Below are 27,749 nucleotides of genomic sequence, written 5' to 3'. Positions count from 1 at the left end.
TTGTGGTTTAACAGAAGGAAACATTATTTACTCTCTTCTACATAGAGCTTCTCAGCTGGTTTGTTATTTTCAACTTAACAGATGTCTGAGTTGCTTTATGTGGCCAAATAATCCAGAATCAATAAGAAGAATTATCTTATTTTATTGCCCCTTCAACTTCATATTAGCATTGTTTCTAAAACTTTCTCCTTTTACAAAGTTCTTACAGACTCTCATATAATTTGTCTTGATTGGTTTTAAATGTTTAGCTTGGAATGAGGGCAGAATATTTAACTTAAAGCATGAACACGTTCCAAAATGATTAAAATAATTCCTGAAATCCAGGGGTTGCAGAATGATGTGATGAGCTCTGTGTCTTTTCCAAGGGGAGGAGTTGATGCAAAATTAGTTCTGCTGCTACCTTTACTTATCTAAGAGACTTAAAGACCTGCAGTAAATCAAAGACAAACACACAGGAGACAATTCAGAGACACATGGCTGCTACAATGATCAGACCTCATGAGGTTTTGATTGCTTTTCTAATCCTAACAGTGAACTGGACAGGTAAGAACAATGGATTCTTCAGCAAATGTGTAATAGAATATATTATCAAATTGTTTCATAAACTAACAGTCTGTTTGTTTGTAGGTACTGATGGTCAAACACTGACTGAGTCTCAACCAGTGATTAAAAGACCTGGAGAATCCCACAGACTGACCTGCAAATATTCTGGGTTTAGTAGCACTCCTCATGTAGCTTGGATCAGACAGGCAGCTGGTAAAGGACTGGAATGGATTGCTTGGATCCAGAGATGGGGACTCGAGTCTGTGACTCGTACTCGAGTCGCACTTAAGTCGCATATTTAATTACTTCAGACTCGACTTAGACTTTCATTTAAAGGACTTCAGACTCGACTGAGACTCGTGATTTCCGACTTGTGAAAAATATTTTATTCCAGTGTAAAAACTTATTCAAGTGTTTTTTGTTTTACTAACTTGACTGATCGCCGCTCGCCTTACCCGCACACAGAAGAAAACTCAAAGACCCAAACCGTGAAGCACTCAAGTTCAAGTGTTTTATTTATACAAAAAGCCACAGCAAAAGTGGCATAATAAAACAGTCCTTTTCTTCTCCTGATAAAACCTAAAATTCAAGAGTTTTCCTTAAAAATCAAGTTGGGCTCCGCTTGTTATGCTGCTTCTGGTGCGAGTGATCAGCCTGCAGCACCCACTGGCTGATCCACACACTGAAAAAAAAATAGAAGTTGACAGAACTTACATTTTCTAGGCAACGTGATGCATTTGGTTTTTTGAGTTTTCCTTACTTAAATTCACTGTGGTTGAGTTTACAAAGATTTTTGAGTTCTGCCAACTTAGGTTTTTGGAGTGTTACATAGAAATTTTGAGTTCTACCAACTTAGGTTTTTGAGTTTCACCTTTAAGTTCTGAGTTCTATCAACTTTGTTTTATGAGTTTGACATATAGATTTTGAGTTCTACAAACTCAGATTTTGTAGTGTTATCTGCAAGTTGAGTTCTATCAACTCAGTTTTTTTAGTCCTACCAATCGTCTTCACTACCAATCATTCAACACACAAAAAATTATGTTAATACAACATTTTTATTGCTTCAAGCCAAACATTGCATCAATAGATACAGTATAAAACCATGTTCAACAACATAATCTTAACTGCACAGATCAAAGTAACCTGACACTGGACCAGAATGTTCTAGATTCGTAAGAGTGATGATGAGGGAAAAAACAGTAAGACACCATTTTAGTAAGTTGAAAACACACAGGTAATTTTTTGTGAAGTAAGTGTATTAACATATATGAAAAAATAACAGTTTTACAAATTTGGACGGCCTTCAGTTTGTTTTTTTCAATTGTAGTCTCTTTAAATTGGGTGCACCCTTTTAAAAAAAATAAAATGAAATAAAATGTCTTGTTTCCCAACGGAAAAAGAAAAAGGTTTTCCCTTTTTATCTCTGAGTTTTTCTTTTTAGTCCTACCACTCCGACAGGACGATGAATGCAAAAAAAGAAAGTCCTCTTCAGTCCAAATCCTTCTCTTCAGTCCAAATCCAGATGTTCACACGGTTGGCTCGCCATCTCCATTTAAGGAGAGAATCCAGAATCCAGGGTATCCAAAAAACCCAGCATGCATAGTACAACAGAGCTTAGTTAAATCCATTCACTTCTTGTTCTTAACTGTACAGTTTATATCTCTCCAAGTATGATAAATTTCAGTGTGTAATGTAACTTTTCTAACTCATTACGAATTAACTGCTGCATTACAGGGTTAACATATAAAATGTTAATGTCACTGTTTTTCTTGTAAAGCAAATAAAATCATGAAAGCAAAAAATCCACATGTAAATAATGTAAATAACAGTAAATACCCACATCGGATTAAGAAAGTAAAATAATGTAGTCTTGTAATATTCTGTGCCTGAGTGCAACAACACTGCACTACATAAAACAATTTAGAAATTTAATAAGTTATTACACTCAACTTAATGTCTCTTTTCATTTGTACAATGAAAATAACAGGCACACTCTTTTCTCTATGCATAAACACTCACCCGCACATGCGCGGCATAAACACGCACGCGCACACGCGCATTATAAACGCGCACGTGCGCTGCTTTTCCTTTCATCAGAACGTGAAAAACATGTGAACTCATGCTTCAACTCGGTGGCAATACACCACAAGGGAATGCTAACTCACGGAGCTAACCGCTAACTGTCTGTACTTTGCAGCACTCACCGGGAAAACTGGTAAGGTCCCAGGGTCGTTCCTCCGTGGTTCTCCAGATGCATAAAATCACAATGTCCGCCAATCTTCTCAAACACGAGGGAAAAAGGCTGTGCCCTTGAAGAAAGGGATAGGAAACCCCGTACCGTAGTGGGCGTGTCCATGAACATAAGCAGTGCGCATGCCCATGAGTTTACAGTTGAGGGAACTCAAAAAATCTTGTATAGGCGATTTAAAACTCCTTGTTAAACCAACTTCTGAGAATTTGAGTTGGGCAAACGTGTATTTATTTGTTAGATGTCAAATTTATATTTCTGAGTCGGATTACAATACAATTGTGTGTTAGAACAACAATTGCCATTTACTTTTTTAACAGTGCAGCTGACTCTGCGGCGCTCCAGCACTGTTCCACTCCCTGGCGTGCAAAACCCCTTTCCAGACCGATCTAGCTAAAAAGAGAAGCAAGGAGAACGCCAGCATCCACGCGCATCCAGCATCCACGCGCCAAAACCCCGTCGGAAGATATATTCCTGTTTATGCTTTAAGCGAGGGGGAGCGCTACTTACAGGCGAGTTTCCTCCTCTGCCCTAATACTCCTTACTGGGCCATCTGTGCGCACGGATCCCGCCTGCCTCACCCCCGGCAGCGCGTCCATCTCTGTCACCTGCAGATTCCGTTCTCCTCCTCCTTTCCTTCAGACTCCTTTTATGTCGGCTTTAATCAGCCCTTGTTCACACCTGAGCGCAGCATTACGCAGCGCAATTAATGCACTCCGCCTCCTCAGACAACTACTTCAGTCCAGTGCGCATGGATTGTCACAAGGGAAAAACAAACCAAAACAACCCAACATACAGGAAAAATTAAAAAGTCTAAAATAAAGGAAAACAATCATATAAAAAAGAAACATCAAAACATGCAAAGCTCAAGAAGAAAATACAAAGAAAAACAAATCATATCTTCCTGTCCAAACATGCAAAGCATAAAACTAACATTAAAATGAAAGAAAACCATAAATCATATTTTTCCCTGCGCAACACTGACGTCACTGACGCAACAGTACGTGGAAGGCAGGATTGTGATTGTTTTTTTTCCCCCACAGTCCTCATTTTCAATAAAAGAGCAGACATTTACTGCTAAAACTAGAAAAAGTTGTAACCACAAATGTCAGGTAAATACTGTAAGAAAATGCAAAATTTATCTGGAAAAAATTTTTGCGTGTGCTTTTTTTTTATTGTTTTTTTCATTTAGCAATTCAAGATAATGATCATTCCATAGATATAATAGCGACCTTTAAGCTATACCGTCTCAGTGACGGAGATGAAAACACAAGGAGAAACAAGCAAGCACGAAAATTATTGCACTTTTTTAAATGAATCAAGTGATTAGAATTTTTTGTGCGATTAATTGATTATTGCGACAGGCCTTCTCAAGACTTGAGACTTGACTTGGACTTGAGCTCTCAACACTTGAGACTTGACTTGGACTTGAGCTCTCAAGACTTGAGACTTGACTTGGACTTGCAAAAAATGACTTGTGAACATGTCTGCTTGGATCTACTACGACAGCAGAAGCACCTACTACTCTGACTCAGTCAGAAACCGTTTCACCATCTCCAGAGAGAACAGCAGAAATCAGGTTTATCTGCAGATGAACAGTCTGACAGCTGGAGATTCTGCTGTTTATTACTGTGCTCGAGAGACACAGTGACACAGAGAGCAGGAACACTGTTCAAAAACTCCTCGGTGGATAAATAGTTTTAACAAGAAGACACCACAGGGGGAGCCCTGACACCACTTCATCACAAGAAACATTTAGATTTAGTCAGAGTTGAGTTTAAAGGTTGTCTATGGAAGAATTGAAGAAATAACTTTTTGACTCATCTTCTGATACTTTTTAATTTCCACACTGAAAAACAAAAGAGTAAAATCATCCACATTTATATATTTAAACTGATCTGCTCTGCTGTGTTTGACATGTTTGAGCCTGTGACCCTGCCTTTTGTGCAGGAGATTGTGGGTCACTTGAAGCCTTCAGGGTCTCCAGATGATACTGTCCCGCCCCGATTTTTTAAGGAGATTTTTCCCACTATTGGGCCATCGTGTCTCTCAGTTATTAATAGCAGTCTGTCCTGTGGAGTAGTCCCTGTAAATCTTAAACATGCAGTTGTGCAGCCTGTGATGTTATGAGCTGGAAAGCTCTTGAACTCCAATACCCAGCATGCAACAGGGCATGGCGTCACGGGTTGGAGGTCAGAGCGGGCTGCGGTTCGGGATGTAGCTTGCTACTGGATGGTTCTGTGAAGTTCTAAATAAATATACAGAACAAGCATACATGCCTCGTCTCTTATAGAAACGAAGAACAACACATGGTGTCAGAAGTGGCCGTTGGCAGTCACGGAATGAAGATTTGCCACGGGAGAGCCACACGGTAGAAAGATAAAAAGAAAAAGAGAGCAAAAGCTCGCAGCGCAACAGGCTGCGGCAGTTTTTCTTTTTTTTTTCTTCTTCTCCACGAAGGCGTGTAGTGGCTGCAAGCAGTGGAAGTGAAGCAAGGGGAAGAGGTACGGACTGAAGAAAAAAAAAAAAAAAAAGAGGATCTAGTACCTGAATTGGAGGACAGCTACCGCAGAGAGAGGGTGGTGGAAGTCTCGATACCCCGACGTCATGGATAAGCTAAGTCCACCCACTGCTATGCAATTGACTGGTAATCTTGCTGATAACTGGAAACGTTTCAAGCAAAGATTTAACATATATCTAACAGCAAGCGGTGCAGGAGCTGATGATGAGAAGCTAAAAGCCAACATACTTTTGCATGTGATGGGAGAAGATGCTTTGGACATATATAACAGTTTCCAGCTGGACGAAGCTAATATCACGTTAGCACAGCTAATGGAAAAGTTTGAAGAATATTTTGTGCCTAAGCAGAACGTGACATTTGAGAGGTACAAGTTTTTCACTCATAACCAGAAACATGGACTTCCTTTTGATCAGTACTTAGCAGAGCTTCACACATTAAGTAAAACATGTGAATTTGGCAATCTGAGGGACTCGTTAGTGAGAGACAGGATTGTTTGTGGCACTGTGGATAATGCACTTAGAGAAAGACTGCTCAGAGAAACTGGACTAACATTAATTCAATTCAATTCAATTCAGTTTATTTATATAGCGCCAAATTCACAACACATGTCATCTCAAGGCACTTTACAGTTCAACCAGATCATACAGTCAAATTGATACAGAGTTTTCTATCTAAGGAAAACCAGTTGATTGCATTGACTCATTGACTCAAATACAATCCCCCACACATTAGATAAGTGTGTCACTATGTGTAGGGCAGCAGAAACTACACGAGCACAAGCAAAAGAGCTACGGAGAGATGAAACAACAGTGCATGCAGTGCATAAAGAGCAGATGAGAAAAAAGACATTTACCAAACAGAAAGAGAAATCTGCAGAATTTAAACGTGGTAAATGTGCAGGCACTCACAAACCAAAATCTTGTCCAGCATATGGAAAATCCTGTAACAACTGTGGGAAAAGCAATCATTATGCAAGATGTTGCAAAGCTGCCGCAAAGAAGAAGGTTCACGCAGTTAATGAAGAAGACGAGGATGATAGTGAGTTCATAGTGGATGTGGTACAAGCATGTGCAACAGAAAAAGAGGAATGGATAATGCCAATCAAAGTAAATGAGACAGTTATACCATTCAAGTTAGACACAGGTGCACATGTAAACCTGTTATCATGGGAGGATTATAAAATTATGATTGTAAAAACCAAAATTCATCCCATAAAAACAAAAGTGACAGGATACACTGGAGAACGCATACCTGTTAAAGGTGGGTGCATCGCAACCTTTCAACACAAAGGTCAGCAGATACAGGCGCAGCTGCTAATTGTGGATGCAAATGTGCAACCAATCCTAGGACTAAAGACATGTACAAAGCTCAATCTCGTCAAAAGAGTGTTTGTAGTGACGTCGCCAGGTACTGTGAATGACCATGACTCACTCATGGAGGAATATAAAGACTGTTTTGAGGGACTTGGATGTTTACCTGGAGAACATAAAATATGTGTGGATAAAAGCGTGTCTCCTGTTGTACATCCGTGCAGGAAGATCCCGTTTGCACTCCGGAACAAACTGAAAGAAGAACTGGTGCGCATGGAAAAACTGGGAGTCATCAAGAAAATAGATGAGCCAACTGAATGGGTAAGCTCGCTGGTCGTTGTGCAAAAGAAAACAGGTGCTTTGAGAACTTGCCTGGATCCAAGAGATTTAAACAAAGCAATCAAAAGAGAACATTTTATGTTACCAACCAGAGAAGAAATCATGGCACAGTTTGCTGGAGCTAAATGGTTCAGTAAACTGGATGCTTCATCAGGTTTCTGGCAGCTAAGGCTAGATGAGGAGAGCTCAAGGCTGTGCACGTTCAACACACCTGAGGGCAGGTACAGGTTTCTTCGTCTGCCGTATGGTATCCTATCAGCACCTGAAGTCTACCATAAGACTATTCACATGATTTTTGAGCACATACCAGGGGTAGAAACAATGATGGATGACATCATAGTCTGGGGGTCTACTCGTGCAGAACATGACGAAAGGCTGAGACAAGTTCTTGACAAAACAAGAGAAGTGAATCTGAAGCTTAACAAAGACAAATGTGAGTTTGGAGTTAAAACGCTTACATTTATGGGAGACGTTGTCAGTAAAGAGGGAGTTAAGCCTGACCCAAGAAAAACATCGGCAATCAACAACATGGAAACTGACCACAAACCTTTGGTGTCCATCATGTCTAAGCCGCTGAACGACTGTCCGTTACGGATACAGCGAATGCTTATCAGGCTACATAAGTACGACGTGCACATGTTATACACGCAGGGTAAATACATGTACACCGCCGACACCTTGTCCAGGGCAGTGGATAAGGAGGAAAGTGCAGACAGCGAAAAGAGTGCAGAGATTCAAGCATACGTGGACATGGTCGTGTCGTCGTTGCCAATAACGGGTGACAGAACAGAGCAAATACGGAGAGAGACTAGTGCAGATGAAGTACTGAAAGAACTCAAGATCACAATTCAGAAAGGATGGCCAGAAAACAGAAAGGATTGCCCCATAACAGTACAAGACTACTGGAACTGCAGAGCAGAGCTCACTGTGGTGGACGACATAGTGATGAAGGGGAGCAAATTCGTAATTCCATCCTCTCTACGGAAGCAAATGCTCCAAAAGATACACGAAGGTCATCTGGGAGAGGTCAAGTGTAAACGTCGGGCAAGAGAAGTAATGTATTGGCCGAGAATCAACCATGATATCAGCCAGACAACAGCATCATGTGATCTTTGCCGCATACACAGGCCAAAACAACAAGCAGAGCCGTTGATGACTCATCCGGTGCCCCACAGACCTTACTACAAGGTGGGTACTGACCTGTTTGACTGTGATGGAAAAAGTTACATCCTGGTCACTGACTACTTTTCCAACTACCCAGAAGTCGGAGCGCTGCAGTCAACGTCAAGCAAGGCAGTTATCAGCTTCCTAAAGACTGTCTTTGCCAGACACGGCATTCCATGTGAACTTTTTTCAGACAATGGGCCCCAATTTACCAGCTGTGAGTTTGAGGCCTTTGCTGAAGAATGGGGTTTTCAGCACAAAACATCGAGTCCAAACTACCCAAGGTCTAATGGCTTGGCTGAGGGTTCAGTGAAAATAATAAAAAACATGATGAAAAAAGCACAGGACAGAAACGACTTTCAAAAAAGCCTGCTGATCTACAGAAGTGCACCTCTTCAGAACGGACTATCACCAGCACAAATGCTAATTGGTCGACGCATTCGTTCCAACCTTCCGGTGAATGAAGACCTGCTGACACCCAAAGGTGCGCACAAAGTTACACAGCTGAAGGAGGAACAAAAAGCAAAACAAAAAAAGCTGCATGATCGGATGGCAAAACATCTTCCAATACTGAAGCTTGGAGATACGGTGCGTCTCAGGGACATCTCTACTGGCACCTGGAGAAAAAAAGGGCGGGTGGAGGAGGAAGTTGCACCACGCTCCTTCAGGATTCAAGTGGAGAATGGAACGTCTCTAAGGAGGAATCGCACAGATCTTCAACTACAGACGACTGGAACTGACATGGCAGCTCAGGAGATGGACCAGCAGGACCCAGCAGAATCAGGAGGGTTGGTTAGCAGTGGACTGACGGCAGCATCTGCATCACCTGCGGATGTGACACCTTCCCATGTGTCTACATCAGCAACTCCTGAAAGGCTGGCTAGGCCTAAGAGACAGATTCACCCTCCTAAGAGGTTAATTGAGAGTTGCTGAGGGCTTGCTTTGGTAGTGCAACTTACTTTAAAGACTTTATGTTTGTGTCATATTTGCAGGAAAAGGAACAGCTGAAATGTTGGAATGATAGAAGTTAATGTTGATACTGTTTCAAGTTAGTGTTTGGATGCATAGAGGCACTTGATAACGTTTGTAAAAAAAAATAAAAAAAAAATGGTTTAAAGTGAAAAGTTGTTTACAGAAAATAGTTTTTTCTTATAGGTTAAATATTATTTCTTATAGGAGAAGGGATGTGATGTTATGAGCTGGAAAGCTCTTGAACTCCAATACCCAGCATGCAACAGGGCATGGCGTCACGGGTTGGAGGTCAGAGCGGGCTGCGGTTCGGGATGTAGCTTGCTACTGGATGGTTCTGTGAAGTTCTAAATAAATATACAGAACAAGCATACACGCCTCGTCTCTTATAGAAACGAAGAACAACACACAGCCTTTATAAAAAAAAAAAAAAAACTGGGCTGGATCCTACTGTTCTGTAAAATTTTAAGCCTATCTCTAAGTTACCTTTCTTCTCAAAAATCTTAGAGAAGATTGTTTATTCCTAGCTCATGGACTTTTTAAATGAACAAAATGTTCTTGAGATTTTCCAATCTGGTTTTAAAACATTGCACAGCACAGAATCCGCGCTTTTAAGAGTTTTTAATGACATCTTTTGTCTTTTTTTAAGGCCACCTCTCTGTCTCATTTTAAAACTTTTCTTAAAACCCACCTCTTTTCTTTGGCTTTTGACACCATTTAGAGTGTTGATTTTATGTATACACATGTTGATTTTATGTATACACATGCATATTTTTATCCTGTGCGGGCAGTGGTTTTATTTTATTTTATTTACCTTTATTTATTTTAGTTATTTTATCGTTTTTGTGCAGCACTTTGGAAACCTTGTTTATTGAAATCGTGCTATATAAATAAAGTGGATTGGATTAAACTTGGCAATTATATAATCCTTTATTTTAATAGAATCACAAAGTTAATTTGATCTCATTATGTGATCTAAACTCAGACAAATCGTCCTGTCAGAAACCCTGACTGGCAAAGAGGCCTTTGGAACCCGGGTTGAAAACTGGACAAACAAAAGTCATTATTTTTTTGTTCTTATTTAAATGACATTTAATATTCTACGTTTATGCTGTCCCTTCATTATAACTGACGGAAAACTAAATAAATGCAAATATGCTGAATGATTCTTTATCATTATGCAAATGAATTAATCTAAATATGACGACTTGCTGGGAAGCTGTTAGCTGCAAAAGAACAGAAGCTATAATCATCTTAAACAACACTTTATTTTCTGTAGCTTTTCTGTAGCTTTGTAACTGCTGAATCCCAGCTCATTGATTAACCTTTTCCACATTTATCAGAATGTCCAAATGCATATTATGATATGATTTATAAAAATATGCCATTGTTTTACACTGATAGTAGAAAAATAAAACAAAGAATGAAAAGGAAAAACATTAGAAGCTTGTTAGAAATAAGCTTCTCCATGTGCTTCTTAAACAGAGAAATCGACATAGGAAGATCCAATCAGAGAAACTTTAACTTTTGTAAGAGCAAGGGAATTATATTTGTAAACTTCTATACAATGGTTTTATTATTTATACATCATGTGCATTGTTATTTTGTTAGTCAGATTAGACAGAGCAGAAGGCCTTCCTTCACATTATGGATGTCACGGTGTGTACGGAGGTCATCTAATCGGGACAGCCATCGTGTCTTTAAGAAAACACAGGATATGGGCACATCTTGGAGCCGGTCTGATAGGAGAGCTATCTGTATCTGTAACCCTGAAGTATAGAAGCAAGCTGCATGGAGTTCAAGACATGGATGGCGTGTCAGTTGCTGATACGGACAGCTAAGCATCCACATGATGCAACACAGACTCAGAAGGTATAAGAAGCAGGAGATGACGTTCAGGGCTCAAACTTTGCCGGACGCTCGCAGACGTGATTTTTGAGACCACAGCTGTGCAAGCTCTAAGCATTTTTCTCTGTCCTGTAACGACCTGATCTGGAATAAACTGTTACTATTTTACTCCTGTTTTTATAGTCCTTTTTATATGGTTTTACCCACATCACACATAACTTTTGTCTTTTTAACAGAAAAAAATGAATCACAATCTTGTTTCAGTGTCGACACTTTGAAAGAACACAGAATCATCTCATTTGTTTGGGGAGCTATATCTAGAAAGGGATCATGGATTGTTATTATTCAAAGCTTTTAAAGTTGGTTGAAATAAGGTTAAAGGGATAGTTCGGTATTTTTGACATGAATCTGTATGGCATCCCCATCACCAGTGTCATGCAATCACACTGACTTACCCCTGGCAGCGTCCTGTGAGCAGAGTTCTCGTCCAGTTTTGGTCAAGCCGAAAGTAGTCCGGCAGGTTTGCTAGACCCAGCGAAATAAAACGTTTCTCTTCCCAAAACATTATGTGTTCAAAAGAGTGATATTTTTGCATCCCAAAAACGTTGTAGTGGAAAAAGTCACACGTCGTTATCACTTGGTCCTATTTTCTCTCTGTTTGTATCAGTGTGCGCCGTCATTCAGACAGCGAGCTCAACAACAGCCAGATGCATGTCTCCCTCCGCCTAGCTCCTAGCTGGGCGGAGGGAGACATGCATCTGGCTGTTGTCAGGTTAGTAGGCCCTAGCTGTCTGAATGACGGCGCGCACTGATACGAACAGAGAGAAAATAGGACCAAGTGATAACGACGTGTGACTTTTTCCACTACAACGTTTTTGGGATGCAAAAATATCACTCTTTTGAACACATAATGTTTTGGAAAGAGAAACGTTTTATTTCGCTGGGTCTAGCAAACCTGCCGGACTACTTTCGGCATGACCAAAACTGGACGAGAACTCTGCTCACAGGACGCTGCCAGGGGTAAGTCAGTGTGATTGCATGCCACTGGTGATGGGGATGCCATACAGATTCATGTCAAAAATACCGAACTATCCCTTTAAGCAACTAAAAAATGATGAACACAGTTGTTCTTTTGTTCTCCTGCTTAAAATAATTATAGATATTTTGTCTTTTAATTGATTCCCTAGAATGGCTCAGAGTTGACTGGTTTGTTCTGTAAGAAGTAACCCTGTTCATAGAGATCTGTAACAGGTCAGTGTGTCTGAGATCATCTATTAATCCATCAATCTCTATACATGATTGACCGTGCTTCATTGCATAGGGCTGGTGCCGACCTCAAAGCCGTCTTTGGAAGGAGGATTGGGAACATTTTGGGCTTGTTGCCAGTGCCAGTTCATCTCATGGAAACAATGCACACATATCTATCCATACGGGCAATCTAGAGACACACTCTTCTTTGTTGACTGTAGAGGAAAACTGGAGCATTCAGAACAACAGGGAGAAGATGCAAACTCCACTCAGAAACTTAATCTGAAATTTGAATCCAATATCTTGCTGTAATATAACAGTGCTACTAATTTCTCCTCAATGCATCCTCTAACTGTGACATTATAAACTGAAGGACGAGAAATATGTGGCAAAAATGTACGAACAATGATATATCTGAAACTCCAGACACTGCATGAAAAGTGGGATTTTCGTCAATATACGGCACTGTAGATTGTCGTGGAACTTCAGGTTAGCGGCAGTTTACGACAATTTGCAGGCTTCGCCGAAAACTCCCGTAAATTGTCAGAAATTGACGTGGACTTTGTTAGGCAGTGTTCCCCCCATGCCTCCCCCCCATGGAATTCTAGGGGAGGCTTTAACATGTAAATGAACATGCTGTGAGCTATACAAATGCAAATCAGGGTTGCAGGGGGGGTTTTACACCAAGTGACATTTTTCTGAAAGGTAAGAATACAAAGAGATCAGGCTCAGTATAGCCTCTTACATTTTAGCTTGAATTGATTTATTTAATTAAAGTATAGAGACCAAAACAGATCTTTAGCTGACAGAGCAATACATTTAGAGCAGTAATTATAAAAAAAAAATTGCATTTAAGATAAAAAATAAAATGTTGTCTGTCAATATGCTCAATTCACAATTACTTAAGTGGAAAAGTTTCAAGAAATTAGTCTGAGATGATTCACTTTATAACATGGCGCATTATCCTGTTGGAAGTAGCCATCAGAAGATTGGTACACTGTGGTCATAAGGTCCGGCCAGGTCAAGATCCGCAATTGCAATCGCACCAAACAGGAAAAAGAACATCGACAAATTCCGGTTCGTCAAATTAAAATATAGCAGCAACAGATCGGTGACTAGAAATTATAGCACAATTCTTATATATATATATATAAAAAAAAAAAAAATAACACCGTTTATTTAAATGATTGGATCCAAACTATTGGTTATTCACCAACGAGGAAGCAGATTTCTCATCTCCATCAAAATATTTATTTTATACCGAGGGACTTAAACTTTAATCAAATCCATTCAAAAGAAACTTCTTATTACAGGAATGAAAAGAGATGCTGAGTTTGAGAGTAGTGAACAAGTTCATAAAAAAAAAAAAGCAGTTTTGAATTATCCTTATCCCCGTTACAAAAATCTACAAAAAAAAAAAAAAAAAAAAAATATATATATATATATATATATATTTGGGCAGAAACTGAACATATGCTGGATGATGGTGGGATTTTTTTAATATGTCATATTAAATTAAGCGCTCACAGGGTTCATACAGGAATGAGTGACTCTAATTTAATGCTATTTTAATGCTATTTGAAATGATTTTAATGCCATCAACAAGAACCATGTTCACAAGTTATTAGTGTACATGAAATATGAAGGAGCTGTAAGCAGAGTTCCATGACTCCTGTATGTATGTAAACACACACACACACATATACGTATATATATATCCTCTAGCTTTTTCTCCGCCTGGAGCGATATAATATATCTGACGAAATTGTTTTTATAAGCATTTTTTATTAAAGAATTATAAATACTTCGATAAACATATTTAAATAATTTTAGTGCCAATTAAGGCCTTGATTTAAAAAAAAAAAAAAAAAAAAGAATGATTTTTTAATTATTTTTATTGATCCGCGGAAACTCTGGTTCATCTCGCGCATGCTCTGTACGATCTCCAAGAAACTCAGAGCGGCGCGGCTGGATCCACAGTGGAGGATGTATGCTTTGCTTTGTGCAGGCGGTCTGGAGCGGAGAATGGGGGATTTCGGGGTAAAACTCCTCTTGGACGCGATGGCGACGCTGCATCGAACAAGACGAACTCAAAGAAGAGATGCTAGCGGTAAATATATGTTCGATCACTGCCTGCTAAGCTAAAAGCAGCCTAGCCTAAGCTACGGCTAATAGCGGCTAATAGTAGCCTTGCAAGAACAAGCTTTATTAAAGTGTATTTTTCGTGATTCACAGGAAGCAGTACGCCGTCTTAACAACTCGGAGACTAATTGCAGGCGCTATGAACCGGAGCAAGGGTAAGATTTAAAGAATATGCTTTCATTCTGCGGTAAAAGGCAATGGGTACGGATGGATACCGATCATAGCTTTACATTTTGTTTTCACAGACCTCCTATTTGCTCGGAGCCATATCAGCAAGTCCAGATTTGCACGATGTTGATAAAGACGACATTGTGTGTAAGTGACTTGTTTTAATGTTTTCTCCTTCCTTGTTACTGTGACTTGCGTTTGATTTTTTACTTATACCACTCTCATTTAATTGTTTTCCAGCTGCCTGTAAGACGTATTTTGAGACGGTACGCAGGAGCTTCAGATATACGCAGCCAGCCAACACGCTGCGTGCGGAGGCTATCTGCTCGGAGTCGGGTCAGAAGAAAGAGGGTAAGACTTTATTTGGTGACTATTTTTCAGGTGCATTAATAGATGTGTTGTGTCCATACGCAGTGCGCTGATTCATTGTTTTTTTTTTCAGCTGCTGAAAGCGAGGCAGAGTGTGCTAGCAGATGAGGAAGTGGAACTCTGGAAGTCCGCCTTCCTCGGCGTTGTCTCTGGATGGATTGTACGGTCGCCGCCATTTCGTAGGCCGGATCTCACTGAACTCTGTGTTAAGCTGCAGTCCCGGTTAGAAGCGATGCCGAAGTACAGGGCCACGCACAGTAGGCGTCTGCACATCGGACCTGCCTCGGAGGGAATGCTGCCAGTTACCTCCAACCCCGAGGAAGCAAACGGACCGTTCACGGAGTTTTAATTTTTAGAAACGCATGTGTTTGGCTACGCGTTCTATATAGTTGTGTGTGTTTCAATAAAGCTCTTTCTTTGCATAAACAGCTTCCTGGCAAATGTTCATTTCCTGTATAAATACATTCATGTCCTTGATGGTAGCATAATAATTGTGTAGTAGTGTAGGATAACATAAATACACACCATATGAATGAATAAATATATGAATGAATAAATATATATATATATATATATGAATAAATATATATATGTAAATTTATATGTAAATATATATATATGCCAACCAATCACGAGCGACTTTACTTGTTTAAAAAGAAGTGGTTCCGTCCAATACTCAGTAAGAAAATTAAAGCCTGGCGTGGCCACGTGTGGTTTTGCTGCCAATCACGAGCGATTTCATTTGTTTGAGAATAGTGGTTTCAGCCAATACTGAGAAGGTTATTCAAGCCAGACCTGGCCAGCCGCGCGGGTTTGCTGCATTCATATGCTAATTAGGGCCATTAGTACAGCTGATCGCTCTCCACATACGTCATGGTACGTTTCCGACAATTTGTGGCACGACAAACGCGGACAAGCACGGTTGCAAATTGTCGGAAACTGACGAAAATCAGGCAGATCTGCGGGAGTTTACGGGGGTTTACGGGGACGAAAATCTCACTTTTCATGCAGTGAGAATTGCAATAATTGTTTAAAATGGTAAAACTTCTTCAGAAACATTTTATCCTACCATTGGTAAGGGGATATATAAATATGTATCCTTAGGAATACGACTCTCTTATAAATAAGATTACCCAATATATATGTATAAATTCTCCCTTCCAATTAAAATGAACATAAAAAAGTATTTACAAACATTGCTTCTGGTAGGGCTGGTTTATGCAAATCAGAAAAGTCTGCTTTAAAAATGTTGATCTGATGCTGTCAGCAAAAGGAGAGAAACTCCCATCAGATCATCTTTAACACCAACATGTTCTCTGTCGCTCTGCTGCTGCTGGTTGCTGGATCGTGTGAGTCTAACTGAGACAGAAATATTTACAGTAGAATCACTCCAGATTGTCCTTGTACTGTTCTCACTCTGATATATATTTCTGTTTCTATAGATGTGAAATCTGAACAGCTGACACAGCCAGCTTCTTTAACTCTGCAGTCAGGTCAGCATCTGACCATAGACTGCCAGGTTTCATATTCTCTTAGCAGCCTTCCAACAGCTTGGATCAGACAACCTTCAGGGAAAGGACTGGAATGGATTGGCAGAGCTGGAGAAGGATGGAGCACATACTATAAAGATTCACTCAAGAACAAGTTCAGCATCAGCTTTGTTACTTCTAGTAAAACAGTGACTCTGAAAGGACAGAATATGCAGCCTGAAGACTCTGCTGTCTATTACTGTGCCAGAGAGACACAGTGACACAAACAAGCAGCAGAGCTGTACAAAAACCTAAACCTGAGTGTATTATAATTCATCAACTACAGGTGGTGCTATTAGGCCACAAATGAATTCAAAGTTTTGTAAGGGACATTATTGCAATGTCACATTATCTGTGTGTATCTCAAAGAAACATTACAATGAAGTCATAAACTTGGAAGTTAATTTGTAATATTTAATGTTGATTGGTTGGCTAACTATATTACATATAACCATATTACAAAAGAGAAAAATATAAAAGGTATAAAAGAAAAAATGTAGCCTTATTTATAATTGTTTGGCAAGGGAGCAGAGATGGCAAAAGTACTCACTTTCCGTACTTGAGTAATAGTACAGATACTTGTGTTAAAAAATACTCTGGTAAAAGTGGAAGTACTGATTAAACTTCTTTACTCAAGTAAAAGTAACAAAGTACAGGCTTTTCAATTTACTTAAAGTATAAAAGTAAAAGTAGAAACCACTTTTTTCATGCCGTTGCCTACATTTTAAATGGATGTCTGCCAATAGGACTAGATCTCCGTTGTGTTCATTTTCAATCATCTCGTCGTCCATGTTACTATGCTAACGCCACCGCCACCAAGCTGCAATGATTTGCCGCCAATGAATACTGCCGAATCTGTCGATTCATCTTGTAGTGGTGCGTCAAATGCAACGTAGATTCCCATCCAATTAGATTGAATTTGGTATTGATGACGTGAAAAATAATAACGGTAACTCCATTGAAATGATTCAAAACTAAAGTAACGAGCCAATTTTTTAAAATGTAAGGAGTAGAAAGTACAGATATTTGTGTAAAAATTTAAGGAGTAGAAGTAAAAAGTCGCCATAAAAATAAGTAGTAAAGTAGAGTAAAAATATCAGAAAAATCTACTTGAGTACAGTAACGAAGTATTTGTACTTTGTTACTTCCCATCTCTGCAAGGGAGCTGCCATGTTGCAGCATTCTGTGTATCAGTGTGCCCTTGTTAATATTGCAAATTTAATAATCTATTCATAATAATAAGAATAAAAAACAACAACAACAATGTAACAGAGGTTTAGCACATATCAATTAGGATTCTTTGAGTCTAAAAAGTAATCAGTTGTGACAAACAGACATAAAATTTAAGAAATATTACAAACCTAAATTCAGAAGGTTTAAAAAAAAAAATCCCAGAATTTTTTTTTTTATAATTTCCTGTATTTTCAGGCTCCAGTCAATACGGGTTTAACAGAGGAAATAAAGAGCTTCTCAGCTGGTTTGCTATTTTAATCTAACAGATGTCTGAGTTGCTTTACGTGACCAAATACTACTGAATCCAAATAATGGATTATCTACCTTATCTTATTGCCACCCTAAATCCATAATAGCATAGTTTCTAAAGCCTCCACCTCCGACACAGTTTGGATTTGTCTTGATTGGTTTTAAATTTTTTCAGCTTGGAATTAATGTAGAATATGTATCTTGAAGCATCAACATGTTCCAAAATGATAAAAAAAATAATTCCTCAAATCAAATAGAATAATGAGGTACTGTATGTGTCTTCCCAAGAGGGAGGAGTATATGCAAAATTTGTTCTACTTCTACCTTCACACGTCTGAGGTAGTTAAAGAGTTCAGACCTGCTGTTAATCAGAGTCTAAGACACAGTAAACTGAGCAGAGACACATGGCTGCTACAATGATCAGACTTCATGAGGTTCTGATTGCTTTTCTACTCCTAACAATGAACTGGACAGGTAATAACAACTGATTCTTCAATAAATTTGTAATACAATAAATATTCAAATTATTTCAGAAACTAAAGATCGGTTTGTCTGCAGGTACAGATGGTCAAACACTGACTGAGTCTGAACCAGTGGGCAGAAGACCTGGAGAATCTCACAGACTGACCTGCACATATTCTGGGTTTAGTAGCGATCCTAGCATAGGCTGGATCAGACAGGCAGCTGGGAAAGGACTGGAATGGATTGCTTATATCAGCAGTGGTGGCAGCATCTACTACTCTGACTCAGTCAGAAACCGTTTCACCATCTCCAGAGAGAACAGCAGAAATGAGGTTTATCTGCAGATGAACAGTCTGACAGCTGGAGATTCTGCTGTTTATTACTGTGCTCGAAGACACAGTGACACAGAAAGCGGAAACGCTGTACAAAAACTCCTCAGTTGATAAATAGTTTTAACAAGAAGACACCACAGGGGGAGCCCTGACAGCACTTCATCACAAGAAACATTTAGATCTAGTCAGAGTTGAGTTTAAAGGTTGCCTATGGAAGAATTGAAGAAAAAATTTTTGGAGTCATCTTCTGATACTTTTTAATTCCCACATTGAAAAACAAAAGAGTAAAATCATCAAAATTTCAAAAAATATGGTAAAACTAGGCAATTACATAATCCTTTATTTTAATAGAATCACAAAGTTAATTTGACCTCATTATGTGATCTAAACTCAGACAAATCGTCCCGTCAGAAACCCTGACTGGCAAAGAGGCCTTTGGAACTCGGATTGAAAACTGGACAAACAAAAGTCATTATTTTTTTGTTCTTATTTAAATGACATTTAATATTCTACATTTATGCTCTCCCTTCATATAGCTGATGGAAAACTAATTTAATGCAAATATGCTGAACGATTCTTTATCATTATGCAAATTATTTATTCTAAATATGAAGACTTGCTTGGAAGCTGTGAGCTGCAAAAGAAGAGAAGCTCTGATCATCTTAAACAACGCAATATTTTCTGTAGCTCTGCAACTGCTGAATCCTCTCAGTCTATCTGAAACAAAAACATTTACAGGATATTTAACTGCACTTAATATTCACTGCTGCTAATGGTTCAATATTATTGTGTTGAGTTTTTAACAGCCATAAATTGTGCAATCAGCTGACAGGTCCCCTATGTTCTGAGTTAGTCTCAACCTGCCAGTATCACACACAACCTGATCATTTCAATGAGCACTAAACCAGTTTGCCTTTCTTTACATTTGTAATCTTTGTAGATCACCTGCAACACGGCCACTTATTGCATCTGAAATACTGCCATTTAACTGTCATTTACCACAGCTCACTGATTAACCTTTTCCACTTTTATCAGAATGTCCAAATGCATCTCATGGTATGATTTATGAAAATATGTCATTGTTTTACTCTGACAGCAGAGAAATAAAACGAAAAATGAAAAGGAAAACATTTTTTTTTTGTTAGAAAGCTCCATGAGCTTCTTTAACAGAAAATTCACCACAGGAAGATCCAATCAGAGAAACTTTAACTTCAGAGCAAAGCAATTATTTTTGTAAACTTCACCAACAACAGCAGTAGCATCCTCTAGTGCAGGGGTAAACGATTAAAAAAACAGCGGGGTCCGAATAAAGAAAATCATCAACCAGTAAAGAATAATCTGTTACTTTAAACAGAATTTAACAATGAAATAAAAACAGGTTTTTGTGCATCCATGTTATACATTGAATTTTTAAATAAAAATATATTAAAAATAAAAAATAAAAATGTTCCATTTTAAAATCTAAAGTGTTCTATCAAATAGAGAACAACAATCAGTCAGTTTGGTATATAGATCATTTCCTGATTCACATATTTTATGAAAAACATGAACTGACAGTTTGATTATTTATTTTTTATTTTTTATGGCTTAATGAGAGAGGTGGACTTTACGCTTCCCTGCAAGGCTTTTAAACCTGGTTTTGAATGGAGACAAAGCCATTCTCAAGCACATATCAAGGTGCTCACTCGTGAGCCTGGATCCATATTTATTTTTGATTATGTTCATGGTGGAGAATCACGCTTCACAGCAGCAGGTTGAGCCAAACATACTCAAAATGTGCAGGGTCATCTTTGAACACGCCATTTCATTTTTCTTTCACTAGTTCACCGCAGTTCTTCCGGCAGTCCACACTTTCTCTGCTTTCTTTTTCTTATCGTCTTCTCCTTCTTCCCATCGCCTGGCTTGCCACAGGTTTGCCTGCTGTGTCTAAAAGTGTAGAATGTAGAATTCTGGCTGGCTTGCCGAATATAGAAGCAATTCGACTGTCCTATGCAAGTTTATTCGTGGCCTTATGCTCGCTTAGCAACACAGAGAATGCAACGAATGCAGCATGTAGACAGGATGTCTACATGCTGGAAGTCACGTACGAATCTTGGCAAAAAAAAGGGTTTCTAGTGGCTAACTCGCATGCAATCAGGTCATAACTTAAGAGATTTTGACAGGGCATCTTGTCGGGTCGGAGTAACCTCTGGCCTTGACCAGTACACGTGAATTCCAGGAAGATTTCGACAGAGCATCCAGTAGTGCACTGCAGAACGTTAATCCATGACCTCCAAAGGGATGAGTTGGATCTTTTGTAAAAATAGACATACAATATTAGGAGACTCAAAACCCTATTTCAGGGGACTCCAAAAACTAAGAAACAGCTCATGTTAATATTTGTCATTTCCTGTTGTTTCAGGCTCCTGTTCTACTTGTGGTTAAACAGAAGGAAACATTATTTACTCACTTCTACATAGAGCTTCTCAGCTGGTTTCTAATGTTCAACTTAACAGATGTCTGAGTTGCTTAATGTGGCCAAATAATCCAGAATCAATAAGAATAATTACCTTATTTTATAGCCCCTTCAACTTCATATTAACATTGTTTCTAAAACTTTCTCCTTTTACACAGTTCTTACAGACTCTCATATAATTTGTCTTGATTGGTTTTAAATATTTATAGCTTGGAATGAGGGCAGAATATTTAACTTAAAGCATGAACACGTTCCAAAATAATTAAAATAATTCCTGAAATCCAGGGGTTGCAGAATGATGTGATGAGCTCTGTGTCTTTTCCAAGGGGAGGAGTTGATGCAAAATTAGTTCTGCTGCTACCTTTACTTATCTGAGAGACTTAAAGACCTGCAGTAAATCAAAGACAAACACACAGGAGATTATTCAGAGACACATGGCTGCTACAATGATCAGACCTCATGAGGTTTTGATTGCTTTTCTACTCCTAACAATGAACTGGACTGGTAAGAACAACTCATTCTTCAATAAATGTGTAATAAAATAAATATTCAAATTCTTTCAGAAACTAATGATCGGTTTGTCTGCAGGTACTGATGGTCAAACACTGATTGAGTCTGAACCAGTGGTTAAAAGACCTGGAGAATCCCACAGACTGACCTGCAAATATTCTGGGTTTAGTAGCACTCCTGATGTAGCTTGGATCAGACAGGCAGCTGGTAAAGGACTGGAATGGATTGCTTATATCAGCAGTGGCAGTGCCAGCATCTACTACTCTGACTCAGTCAGAAACCGTTTCACCATCTCCAGAGAGAACAGCAGAAATCAGGTTAATCTGCAGATGAACAGTCTGACAGCTGGAGATTCTGCTGATTATTACTGTGCTCGAGAGGCACAGTGACACAGAAAGCAGGAACGCTGTACAAAAACTCCTGAGAATAAATAGTTTTAATAGTAAGCCAACACTAGGGGAGCCCTAACATCACAATAAACACATTTAGATGGAGAAGCTTCTGAGGTTATTAGTGCATTCAGAGAGTTAACATTAAAAAAATAATTTCCAGATAGGTTAAGGTTCAAAATCTTTAAAAAAATAACTTTGTAAAAACCATTCAGAAAAGTTAAACAGGAAAGTTGGAGCATTACAGAGGTAATGGAAATGCTTTAACACATATGAACCATTTCTCTTTGTTGTTTTATCATAATTCTAGATAACATAGATGATCAACATGTAAGACATTGTTAAAAAAAGGTCACTTCAGATAAAATGAAACAGTTTGATATTATTCAATCAACAGATTTAAAAAAAATGTATCTGATGGAAATGAAAACAGTTTTTTTTCTTTCTGTCTTTCTTTCTTTCATTCATTCATTCATTCATTCACCAGGAGTAGTGAAATCTAATATCAGCAAACAATCTCAGATATATTTTAAAGTCCAGAATCGGGACAAAAGGGTTTAAAAGTTGTCAAACGTCTTCAGGAACATTTATACATCTGCACTCCTGGAGGAGCTAGGATTTTGATCAGTGCAAACAAGGAGCAGAGCTGTACAAAAACCTAAACCTGAGCCGATCATCATTCATCAACCAAAGGAGGCGCTTTAAGACCACAAATGACGTTTTATAAGGGAAAGCATTGCAATGTTACATTCTCTGTGTAAACTTCAAAGAAACAGAACAATGAAGTCATAAAATATAAAATCTAGTAAACTTGCAATATTTAATTAATAATGAATCATTTGTTTGAAAATGGACTTCTCTCCACCATATTGACACTAATTCAAAAATAACTCATGTAACTTCTGGTTCAGCAGCTCTTTACTGCTGACTTGTGTTCAGAATCCACATATTTCAAAGTTAAATTTAATCATCATCTCAAAGATACGAATTTGGAGCATGTCCTTGTTAGACACTTTGAATTATTTGGTCAAAGATTACAAAGTTTGTTGTATAATTACCTTTTACCTATTACCTTTCTGGTTACTGTGTTCTTGTTTTTGTTTATTGATACAGAAGAAAGTAGAGTTCCTGCCTGTCAGTCTTCCTTTAAATCAACTAACACATTTCTCATTTTGTCCTCTTACAAATCTGGGTTCTTATCTACTGATTCTTTTAAGCATCTATAGAAAATGCTTGGGGTAAAAGTACCACCCCCCCCCCAAACACACAGCCGAATGTATATAATGTATTGTGATGAACGGTTTGAACTGAAACTAAAATTTCAATTGCAATGTAAATTGTAGTTGACAATAAAGATTGATTGATTGATTGATTGATTATTTATCCGATCTAGGCTGAAGTTAGGTTGGGTAATTTTTTACATTTCTAGTTGCAACTTCTACATATATCTATTATTAATTAAAACTTACCTAAAGGGTTAAGAGAAAGTATGACCTATACCCAAATATTGGTAGGATTTAACATTAATATACTGTATGAGACTGCATGTGTAATTTGATGTTTTTTTTTTTTTTTTTTTTTTTTTTTTTTTAGATAAGATGCAAAAAATCAATAAATTCAGACTTGTGGAGAAATTTACAATACACATTAACTTTTAAAGTTGATGTGTATCTTTGAAAAAAGTTGTTCAAATATAACAACAGAATACGCTGTTAAAAATAAAACTAATTTCAGTTTTATATGTCCAGGATGTATTTGAATAAAACATTGGATAAAATATGTATTCTCATAATCACGTTAGAAAGGAAACTTCATAACATAAAAAACATACATCTTATCTGTCTTGATAGCATATTAGAAAACTGTTTTTTTCTGATATGGCAGGGTTTGTATTATGCAAATCAGAACAGTCAGGTTTTAAAGACTTGATCTGATGCTGTCAGCTGCAGAAGCAGAGAAACTCCCATCAGATCATCTTCATCACCAACATGTTCTCTGTAGCTCTGCTGCTGCTGCTGGCTGCTGGATCCTGTGAGTCTGACTGAAGGAGAAACATTTACAGCTTGATGATCCTATACTGACTGTCTGTATTGATCCTAAATGTTTTCTTTATAGATGTATCTTGTGAAACTCTGACTCAGCCAGCCTCTTCAACTGTGCAGCCAGGTCAACGTCTGACCATCAGATGTCAGGTCTCTTATTCTCTGGGCAGCTACTACACAGGTTGGATCAGACAGGCTGCTGGAAAAGGACTGGAATGGATTGGGAGGAAATATACTGGAGGTTCAGACTATAAAGATTCACTGAAGAATAAGTTCAGTATTGACTTAGACACTTCCAGTAGCACAGTGACTCTGAATGGACAGAACATGCAGCCTGAAGACTCTGCTGTGTATTACTGTGCCAGAGAGTCACAGTGACACAAACAAGCAGCAGAGCTGAACAAAAACCCCTCAGAGCCTGAACAGTTATATCAAACCACCAGAGGAGGAGCTCTAAGATAATTTATTAATTATGTATATTTTGAAAAATTAAAATGGAAAAATTGCATTGAAGATATATGTTTTTCTTACATTTGCTATATTCTACATTTTACTCAGAAGTTTGAAATCAACATTTAGTTTTCTTTGAGGAAATTGATAAATGTCAAAGAAAGGTTTGTCACTATGATCTCTAAAAATGACAATTGAACTCAACAAAATATTGCTCATAATAAACTAAGATACTAATTAAGAGAAAACATTTCCCGTAGTTTGAAAATAAGATCTATTTATATCCCTACATGTCATTCATATAGTTTAAAATACTAACTAAATCACTGAAAAAAGGTTTCTACACTGAGCAGAAATGTAGATCTAAAAAAATGGGCTCTCTTTGCACAGCTCCACTAATTTCTGACTTTAGGCAGCTCTTTTGTTTCCTGTCTTTTTGGATGAACTGATTAATGCAGGTGTGCCTAACCTCAGTAACCAGCCAGACACACCTGGATTAATCAGTTCCTGTCAGATTTTTGTATGTGTAATGAAAGATATAACAAAATAATATTCCACTAAAATCACCTTCTAGCACATACCTTTGAATGAACTCCACAGCGTGCTCACCGCCTCTGTTTGATGCACCAGGTGGAAAATGTAGTAGCATTCTCAACAGGCTGCAAGTCCAGCCACTACATTCTGGGGTGGACCCACAACCACTTGCCCCTCAATGCTCAGCATCCAATGTGTCGCCTTGAGAACATCACCTCAAGAAGAAAAGGAAGTAAAATACTTTCTTCATCCCAGAGAGTTAATTAAAATCATCTAGCAACTTATATAGCGTAAAATAAAAAATAAAAAATCTTCATGATGTTACCTTCAGCTGACACCCCATCCTCCACTTAACCCTAAATGACACAGTGAATTTGGAAGGACTGTTTCGTTGTGTTACCTCCAGCTCACCAGCCAGCTGCTCTCTTCTTTCTTCCGCTTCCCTGCACTGTCTGCACAGGTGAAACTTCTTTGATTCTCCGCTGTGCTCCTTCCATCTCCCGCAGATAGCCTAGAGGCTAGCCTTGGTGGGCTGTAGCCTCTCCCCACCTTGGCCCATTTTCTCCGGTGGATTAGAGCAAATTTTTCTCAAAGGCAATTCATCTAAAGTTTTAGCCACTAATACCAGCAGCTAATCTGCTGATATCTAATATTAGAATGTATAGTTATTTTTTTTTTGTGTATATGTGTGACATTTATTTAGAGCAGACAGTATTTTTACATTTTCACAATAATTGCTGAGTGATGAACAAACTTGTATTCTGCTGTATCTCAGTGTCACGCGTTCACTTTGTTACCTGTTAGGATTAATGCCCATATTGTTTAGTGAACAACCGTTCTTACTGCATTTATACTGTATAATATTTAAATTATAGTAAAACTGCAAGTCTACTTCAACAGAAAATAATCATATTCTATAAACCTAGAATATCCTATTACATGTCATATAGAGCAATACAGTTGTTGGAAGGCAAATTCTTTTAAAAGATTTAGGGACCTCTTCCTTTTCGCTGACCTTTGACATGTTTAAGATTTTTAGTTTTTGTACCAACAGGTGCTAAACTTGACCTGTTTGAGTCAGGGGACCCCAAAGATCTATATACTACTTTCAGTCATTCACCCTTTCACACACTGATGATGTCAAGCTACGCTGTAGCCACAGCTGCCCTGGGAGCACTGACAGAGGCGAGGCTACTCTGCACAGGCAGCACTGAGCCCTCTGCCCACAATCAGTAGGAAATGTGGGTGAAGTTACGTGCCCAAGCCCACAATGGCCAAGACAGACAATGCTGGGGTTCCCTCTAGTTGCAGAATAAACTGCTTCCTATGCCGCCATCGCCTATAAGAATTGGTTGATGTCCAGTATCAAACATATGTCTATTATTATCACTGTTAAGTTTATTCAATTATGTTTTTAAAATTAATGTCTGTGTGTGCTTATGAAACATTTGAGCAAGGGGATGCTCCACTGTGTCTTGTGATTCAGTCAGGAGACCATCCTGCCTTGTTATCCTGGTGGAGCATCCTGTCTTTATAAACTGATCAATTGTTCTGTCAGAACAAATACTGTTTTGTAACCATGTGTTATGTTCTGTTAATAAAAGACGGCTGCAGGAGAGGATTTGGAGAAAGAAAGCTTGAAGTTGGGTTGGGCTTTTTCTTTCCGCTCCTGCAGAAGTTGCTTGAATCTCTTTCCTGTGTAGACTCAGTTTCTCTTTTACAAACCTACATTTTCATTTTTTCACAATATAAACCCCCAATTACCTGAAGCATTTTTTACTTTTTGCTAGAAAATAAAGGGGAACAAGATCATTACAGTGCACAATATGTCATAAAAAGACAATATAATATTTTATGTTTAAATTTGTCTCAGCAGCATAAATTCAGACATCTTGTTCCTTAATGCAAAAAAAAAGAAAAGGCAAATATTTACTCAACCACTGATAAAAAAAAAACGCTGCAGTAAATACCTGTTTATGCAAATTAGCAATTTGTTTTAAAGACTTCATCTGTAGTTGTCAGGTTCAGATGTGGAGAACCACCCATACAGTCACCTTCAACACCAACATGTTCTCTGTAGCTGTGGTGCTGCTATTGGCTGCTGGATCCTGTGAGTCTTACTGAGACAGAAACATTTACAATAGAATCACTCTCCATTGTTTGTGTACTGCTCTCACTCTGCTGTACATTTCTGTTTCTATAGATGTGAAGTCTGAACAGCTGACACAGCCACCTTCTTTAACTCTGCAGCCAGGTCAGGATATGATCATAGACTGCCAGGTTTCTTATTCTCTTAGCAGCCTCCTAACATCAGACAGCCTGCAGGAAAGGGACTGGAGTGGATTGGTCATGCAGGAGAAGGATGGACCACACGGCATTAGGGTACACTCAAGAACAAGTTCAGCATCAGTTTTGTTTCCGCCAGTAGAACAGTGATCATGAATGGACAGAAACTGCAGCCTGGAGATTCTGGCATGTATTACTGTGCCAGATACGACCACAGTGACATAAACATGCAGCAATGCCATACAAAAACCTTTCAGACCAAGAACAGTTTACATGAAGATACCAGAGGGGGAGACCTAGGACCTTTTACTGGTTAAATATGTTTTTTTTGCACTATTGTCATTCAGATAGAGGTACATTAGATTGATATTAGTTTTATATACAATTATATTGAAAATATGATCTCAAA

At 38.5% G+C, this 27,749-nt stretch overlaps 2 gene segments (V, D, J or C); both read left to right on the top strand.

Annotated features, from left to right (window-relative positions):
* Positions 1 to 468: 468 nt before the first annotated feature.
* Positions 469 to 22,028, top strand: LOC119781727. The segment is given in 2 exon segments: positions 469 to 543; positions 21,718 to 22,028. Coding segments are annotated over 2 exon segments (381 nt in total).
* Positions 22,029 to 24,016: 1,988 nt separating this feature from the next.
* On the top strand, positions 24,017 to 24,448 carry LOC119781761. The segment is given in 2 exon segments: positions 24,017 to 24,059; positions 24,144 to 24,448. Coding segments are annotated over 2 exon segments (348 nt in total).
* Positions 24,449 to 27,749: the final 3,301 nt, after the last annotated feature.

The sequence above is a fragment of the Cyprinodon tularosa genome, unplaced genomic scaffold, assembly GCF_016077235.1.
Source record: "Cyprinodon tularosa strain WSP-4 unplaced genomic scaffold, ASM1607723v1 ctg181, whole genome shotgun sequence".
Lineage (NCBI taxonomy): Eukaryota > Metazoa > Chordata > Actinopteri > Cyprinodontiformes > Cyprinodontidae > Cyprinodon > Cyprinodon tularosa.
The sequence above is the reverse complement of the archived record's forward strand: the minus strand, read 5'-3'. Positions and strand labels throughout refer to the sequence as shown.